Consider the following 7,471-nt stretch of genomic DNA (forward strand, 5'->3'; position numbering starts at 1 on the left):
TTTCTCTTCAAAAACTCAAACACCTTCACAAAAAGAAACCTATTTTTCGCCAACATTTTTTTGTGGTTATTTTAAACATGCACTTATTCAAATTTAAAAATAATAACTAAAGTAAACTCCAAATGTGATATAATGATCAAAGAAAATGATTATTAACGATAAGATTAGTTGTAGCATTAACAATGGATGATGTGGTAATGGTAAGAAACGTTGGAATGGATGATGTGGAAGAAAGTAGTCCGTACGTAAATGCATTGACGGCGAAACCTAGTTGGCTAATTCCCACACAGTAAACTAACAGTATCGTATCCATTCCTGTGCCACTAATATTACATTTCTCAACTTCGAAACTCAAACGATATAAACAAAAAATTAATTAATTCATAGCCTCACACTCTTTTCCCCAATCCATCATCCTTCTCATTTCTGTGTAACCTCAACGCATTACACAGAGAGAGAGTGAGTGAGGGAAAATGGAGAAAATGGCACTCACTTTTCAAAACTCTTCATTCTTCACCACCACAACACTTCCCAAGACTTCTTCTTCTCCACTCTTTTTCTCTAAGCGTAACAAACGCTTTGCACTTCCCTTATCTTCTTCCAAATCACTGCTTCGATTCGCTACCAGGAACATTAAGCCGATTAAATGTTCAATTTCTGAAGTTACTGAGCCTAAAACAGGTAATTCACACTCTCTATAGTTTATATTTGTGTTGATTCTTATTTGTAACTCAGAAATTTTGATTGGATTTGTTGATTTTTATTTGCAATTTAGAAAAGAAGAAATTGATGAGAAGAGAAGATGTTAGGAATATTGCAATTGTTGCTCATGTTGATCATGGAAAAACAACTCTCGTTGATGCCATGCTTAGACAAACTAAGGTATTACAATTGAAGTTTAGAAATATTGTGATTGTTGCTCGTTTTGCATGTTGATTTCTATGTGATGGAAACTTTGTTTTCGTTAATGTAGATTTTTAATTTGTTTGTTAATTTTTTAGAAAAGTCAGAGTAGATGATTTTGTTGATGATGTGATATATTTGTTGGCTTTTGTGTAGGTGTTTCGTGATAATCAATTTGTACAAGAAAGGATAATGGATTCTAATGATTTGGAGCGTGAAAGAGGAATCACTATATTGAGTAAAAATACATCCGTGACTTACAAAGATGCCAAGATTAATATAATTGATACTCCAGGTCACTCTGATTTTGGTGGTGAAGTTGAACGCATCTTGAATATGGTGGAAGGAATCCTTCTAGTGGTACTAACTCTGACTCTTTTGTAAATCTCGAAAGACTCGGTGTATCTTTTTGCACAACTGAAATTGACTGTTTTTTTATTCTGGAAGCTGCTTGTTACTTAGTGAAGAAAAATATTGTTTTCACTGATGCAACCCTCCTGCATTTTGCCACATTCTTTTCCTTTTTGTTAGTTGGGGTGTGTGTGTGTGGAGGAGTTGTAGTTTCTACTAGGTTGGATCAATACTTCTACAACTCAGGTTTTTCACACAAACTAGTTTCAAGTGCTAGAAATTGTTATATTTGAAGAAGAGTCCCTTCTAACTTTATTCTAAATGATCAATTTTATGCATTCCTTTCATGTCTTCACACCTAAAATATTTATAGATATTGGTTTTGAGATTTCTGAATGCTAGGAATTTTTAAATTTCTCACTTTTTTATTTTCAACTATTTGGACTGTAATTATAAATCCTTATTCTTTGGGGGGAATTCTGTTTATAAGAAACGAAGTTTCGCTTCCCTCTGCTACAAAATGTGTTGCACTTTCCCTCTAATAAAAATTCTTTGTTTTTTGAAACCTGAGTACGTGGCTTCTTGTAATATATATGGTTTATCAAGCTTCTCTTTGTTCTTGTAGGTAGATTCTGTTGAAGGGCCAATGCCACAGACAAGATTTGTCTTAAAAAAGGCTTTAGAGTTTGGCCATGCGGTTGTTGTGGTTGTGAACAAAATAGACAGGCCTTCTGCTCGCCCTGATTTTGTCGTCAACTCTACTTTTGAGCTCTTCATTGAACTAAATGCAACAGATGAACAGGTATGCTTGTGATATAACTCAAATAGTTTGTTTTCTGTGTGCTTTACAAATTCGGTTGGAACTTGGAAGTCTTTCAGTAGTCAGTTTAACTGTGATTTCTTTAAGATTTTGAATGTTGTTTACTGGTAAATACTAACATATCAATTGCGTTTGAATTTTAAAGGATTGTAATTGTTTCAGTATTTGTAAAGTTTTTTTTGTTTTTTTGGCTTTTTGCAGTGTGACTTTCAGGTAATATATGCAAGTGGAATAAAAGGGAAAGCAGGGTTGTCTCCTGAAGATCTGGCTGATGACCTTGGACCATTGTTTGAATCCATCATCAGATGTATTCCTGGACCACGTATCGATAAAGATGGCTCACTCCAAATGCTTGTTAGTAGTTGCTTACAATGTTACTTCTCAATCTTTTTAAATTCAATTGTTCTATTGATGTCATGTTGTATATTCCTAACTTCAAGGGAAACATAGATAAAAGAAGTAGATGAAGATTCTTTTCCTTTTGATTCCATTAAGGGAAAAAATGCATGATAATCCTGTATAATTTCTACTTAACTTGGATTATGCCATTTCTTTATAGACACACACAGTCATTTATAAAGTTTGGAGGATATGCTCTGTAGTCCATTATAGTTTTAATAGACCATAAAAAATTTCAAAATACCAATAAACTCTCTTGCCATACACAGTCATTTATAAAGTTTGGAGGATATGCTCTGAAGTCATTCATATATACAATACCTAGCCTGTAATCTTGCCATACACTTATTCATCAACTAGGTTACAAGTACTGAGTTTGAAGGACATAAAGGGCGTATAGCAATTGGGCGCTTGGAAGCTGGAGTTTTAGAAAAAGGCATGGAAGTCAAGGTGTGTAATCCTTTTCCTTTATTTTTATTGTTCAACTTGTGAATTTCTCTGTGCTAATATTCACTATTTGGACCAGATGATGAATATTTGTGCATAATAAGTATAGTTTGCTTAATAACGAATGCATTTTTAGTCTTAGACTCACTTCTACTAAGTACTAAGTATGGGAGAGGTGGAGCAGATATTATTAAGGCCTTAATGTCAATTTTGCATTACGATTTTGTTTCAAACATAGTTCACTGTGGTAAATAGATGATTTTAGTTTTACACTGCTTACCACTTATACGATGATTATGTCCAGGTATGTACGTCAGAAGATTCATGTAGATATGCAAGGGTTAGTGAGCTTTATGTGTACGAAAAATTCATTAGGGTCCCTGCTGAAAGGGTGGAGGCTGGAGATATTTGTGCAGTGTGTGGAATTTCTGATATTCAGGTAAAGGTTGAATGTTCTTGATGAAGTGCATAATCTTGTATTTCAGTAGCCTTATTAGCCATTACAACACAGATTGGGGAGACAATTGCGGATAAACTGACTGGAAAGCCATTACCTTCTATCAAAGTGGAAGAACCAACAGTGAAAATGTCTTTCTCCATAAACACTTCGCCTTTTGTCGGTCGTGAGGTTTGTCTATAGATTAATATTTTATGTCTGTAAAACATTTCTTGTATTTGAATCTTTTACTATGTCCATATCCGTTGTACACAATAATTGCTATTAGGTTCAGTTTTCTTGGTAATTTGTTAAGTAGTTTCACAGTGATGTAAGAGACCCGCTAAAACTTATTTTGCACTTTCCAGGGAAAGTATGTTACCAGTAGGAATTTAAGGGACAGGCTTTATCGTGAACTTGAGAGAAATCTGGCTATGAAGGTTGAAGATGGTGAAACAGCTGATACATTCGTTGTCAGTGGGCGTGGAACTTTGCATATCACTATACTCATTGAAAATATGTAAGTGTGTGTGCAAGTGAATATATTCTATTTCTCATTAATAATCCAACTTCTTCAAATAATATTGCAATATGCAGGCGAAGGGAAGGATTTGAGTTCATGGTTGGGCCTCCCAAAGTTATCAACAAGAAGGTGAATGATAAAGTGTTGGAGCCATATGAGGTAAACTTCCAATCAAAGTCTTCTTGCTATTTAAATATTAAAAAAGAGAAAACTAGACATGACTCAGTCATTGGACAGATTTGGAATCCAAGTTATTTTCTTTTGGGAACTGGCATGCTTATTTAAGGACAAAAACTAGCCTAAATGACATGATTAATTGCTTTTTTTTACTGTGTGATCTGTTACATGAAATTCAGTTGGAAACTATAAATATTCCTATCATAGTGATGGACTTTTACTTAACAATGTCTCCAATAATCACTGCCCTTAAAATGAGCTTTTATTGCCTTCACTTGGAGAATCAGCATTATTGGTCGTGCAAATAAATTAAGATGATGTTATTTAAATTCATAATGGGACTGATACTTCTGTTGACCCTGCCATGGCGGTAACTTTATGGCTCTAGGATGCCCTTCTTGTACATAAATGTCGAATTAATTTTTTATGAATTGAAAAGGGATATTACAATTAAATGTAGGAACTTGTTTTTGTTTATACTAAATATAAAGATTGGGATTGTTACTGAAAGCTTTTTGTTGTTTAAAAGTTTTTAGTTGAGTTACTGAGTCTCCTAAAAAGTTTCACTTGTTCACACATTTCATACATACTTTAATTGGTGGAATGGTTGCAGATTGCAACTGTCGAGGTACCGGAAGTGCACATGGGAGCAGTTGTTGAACTTCTTGGCAAGAGACGAGGGCAAATGTTTGATATGCAAGGAGTTGGGTATGTAAATTGCTTTTCTACTACTTTTATTGTGATATATACTATAGATCTGTAGAATTAGAGAAAAATATTATAATTATTATTTCAAAAAGTGTGACAACAGTACAACCACTAAATTGTTTAAATAGACTATGATAAACCTAATGGACCTAATTAACAAGCTAAATAAAAACTATATAAATAATTACACAATATCAAATAATATATACACAACATATACCTTTATGGAAACATGGCATTGAAATGAAGCAAATTTTCTTGTTGATTTTAAATATCAATATTTCAATGAATATCAAATTCACTCTAAAAAACAGTTCATCCTACTGTTTATAGGATTTTTAACCGTTAGATTAATAGATCATTTGATCTGATGATTTCAATATTAATTTCATTGTAGATCGGAGGGAACTACACTACTCAAATATAAGATCCCAACCCGTGGCCTTCTTGGATTGCGGAATGCAATTTTAACTGCTTCCCGAGGGACAGCTATTCTCAACACTGTCTTTGAATGTTATGGACCTTGGGCGGGCGACATGAGTACTCGAGATCTAGGCTCATTGGTAATGTCAACATTTCTGTTCACAGTGCAAGCTTAAAAGTTTAAAACATGATCATAATACTGGGGACCTTACTTTGATATAATACTGAGGACCTTACTTTGATATCACAATTTTGTTCACGGGTCTTTCCTTCATTCATTAATGACATGTTCTGGATTTCCAGGTTGCTTTTGAGGATGGAACAAGTACTTCTTATGCAATCGCTAGTTCACAGGAGAGGGGGCATATGTTTATCGGTCCTGGAGCAGAAGTTTATAAAGGTCAAATTATTGGCATCCATCAACGCGCTGGGGACTTGTCCTTGAATGTTTGCAAGAAAAAAGCTGCAACCAATATACGTTCTAACAAGGAACAGTCAGGTGAGAACCAGCTCCATTGCAATTACCATTTTATATGAAATACACATTTTGATTTACCTTAAACCCTTGTGCAGTGATTCTTGATACACCATTGGATTATAGTTTGGATGACTGCATTGAATACATTCAAGAAGATGAACTAGTAGAGGTCACCCCTCAAAGTATAAGAATGTGTAAGAATCCAAAACTTGCAAAGAAAGGAAGGTAGATTTTCACTTTGATTCTTTGAAGCAGTAACATGCAGATGGTTTATAAGGTAACTCTGCTGAAGCTGTATAAACTTCACTACTGTTTTTTGCAATGTAGCACATATTTGTCTGAAACAGCAGAATAATATAGGAATTGGCGAAATGCCGTATTCATCATAGCGATTGTTCTCAGTTGATTTAGAGGATAAAATTACACACTCAAATTTTGATTACATGTTTTGTAAAGTCCATATTTATTAACAGCAAGGAACATCAAAATACGAATTGTTTGCGGTATTATTATTGATTGATGAATTGTTACCTCCTGCCCGCAGCCATGCACTTAATAAATAAATATCATAGGAGTAGTCGCGCTAAGCGAAGCATCAAAGCTGAAGGAGCTTGACACCATTGAATAGCAAAGCTACACAAATATCTGTGTTAAATTTCCGGGGATATTTTCTAACGCAGTTTCTGATGTTTTTTAACCTCCAAATCTATCAATTCCTAGTCCGTACAGTTAGTGCACTATATTACAGCTGTAGAGGATCCTGTTCCAATCTTCATATATTGTTGATGTTGTTTTGTCGGATGTGAACTGGCTCTGTAAATCTGTAAATGAGAGACACTGTCGGTTTGGAATGTTGGCTCACATGTCTGCTTTCTGGTACACCAGACCAGGTTACTTATGTATGATTTTCATAATTTTTTAAAGAAAAATTTGGGAGTAGATATTTTTTTTTTATAAGCAACAGGGTACTATAACTCAGTACATCTAATATTCATTACAATCGAATAGATTTTAGACATTTTAATGGTTCATATACCGGTCAGAATAGTTAATCCAATCTAAATTCCACCCTTGATACAAACCAGTCTCAAAAAAAATTTATCTGAGTCAAAATTGTTAGACCTTAAGAGGCAAAGATAAGCAAATGCAACAGAACAAAGTTCTCAACAAATTTTCTTTCCAAATTCACCTATCTTTAACATCATTTGAGAGTACCACCTATAATAACAAAAACATTTGACCCAAACAATTCTCTGATTCCACCACCCATTGACGAATCCATACTCAATTCCAACTATTGCAATAAAATTCTCAACGATACAAATTTTCAACAAGAACATGCATATTTTCAAAGTATACAGTGATGGAAATATATCACAAAAAAAAAATTCATACCAAACCAATTATCCTCCCAAACTCTAGGATTTGAGGATTTCAATTTAGCTATTCTCTACCGCACAAAGAAGCAGAATGATATAACCATCAAGAATATCTTTGATAAAAAGTCATATTTATATTTATAAGATAATAATTCAAAACCAAGGACCACTTGTATCGCAAAAACAACACTTCCATTTAACTAATAGATTAGAATTAAAGACCTCTAAAATTTTTAACCCCCAAACCACCTTTCTCTTTTGCTAAACAAATATCTGACCCAACAATTATACTATGAGTGAGGTTTCGTTGTTCCAATGCGGTGCAGTGTCTAACCGCGATAACATGAAACAAGATCCGGACAAGATTTCACTATTGCAGCGTAGTTAATCCCGATGTTTTTCAATGAGATCCCACTATTATTTATTT

The 7,471-nt window shown here is 34.0% G+C and overlaps 1 protein-coding gene across 2 annotated transcripts; it reads left to right on the top strand.

Moving 5' to 3' along the window:
* The first annotated feature begins 368 nt into the window (after positions 1 to 368).
* Positions 369 to 6,606, top strand: LOC101494033 (putative elongation factor TypA-like SVR3, chloroplastic). Of its 2 annotated transcripts, XM_004513715.4 has the most exons (15): positions 369 to 681; positions 776 to 882; positions 1,060 to 1,263; positions 1,880 to 2,056; positions 2,276 to 2,428; positions 2,834 to 2,923; positions 3,225 to 3,359; positions 3,432 to 3,548; positions 3,725 to 3,876; positions 3,954 to 4,038; positions 4,670 to 4,764; positions 5,162 to 5,327; positions 5,491 to 5,686; positions 5,761 to 5,942; positions 6,210 to 6,606. In XM_004513715.4, the coding sequence occupies exons 1-14, from the start codon at positions 474 to 476 to the stop codon at positions 5,892 to 5,894; spliced, it is 2,019 nt and encodes a 672-aa protein (XP_004513772.1). In that variant the 5' UTR covers positions 369 to 473; the 3' UTR covers positions 5,895 to 5,942; positions 6,210 to 6,606. The 2 variants fall into 2 exon arrangements, with proteins under 2 accessions (XP_004513772.1, XP_004513771.1); XM_004513714.4 differs by lacking the exon at positions 6,210 to 6,606 and having other exon boundaries at positions 5,761 to 6,181.
* Positions 6,607 to 7,471: the final 865 nt, after the last annotated feature.

The sequence above is a fragment of the Cicer arietinum genome, chromosome 4 (genome assembly GCF_000331145.2).
Source record: "Cicer arietinum cultivar CDC Frontier isolate Library 1 chromosome 4, Cicar.CDCFrontier_v2.0, whole genome shotgun sequence".
NCBI lineage: Eukaryota > Viridiplantae > Streptophyta > Magnoliopsida > Fabales > Fabaceae > Cicer > Cicer arietinum.

What these genes read in the sequence shown, in the direction of transcription:
- LOC101494033 (XM_004513715.4), top strand. Translation starts at nt 474, where the DNA reads ATGGAGAAAATGGCACTCACTTTTCAAAACTCTTCATTCTTCACCACC. An exon ending in GTGGAATTTCTGATATTCAG is followed by an intron (nt 3,360 to 3,431) that starts GTAAAGGTTGAA and finishes ATTACAACACAG; the next exon opens with ATTGGGGAGACAATTGCGGA. An exon ending in TTTGATATGCAAGGAGTTGG is followed by an intron (nt 4,765 to 5,161) that starts GTATGTAAATTG and finishes ATTTCATTGTAG; the next exon opens with ATCGGAGGGAACTACACTAC.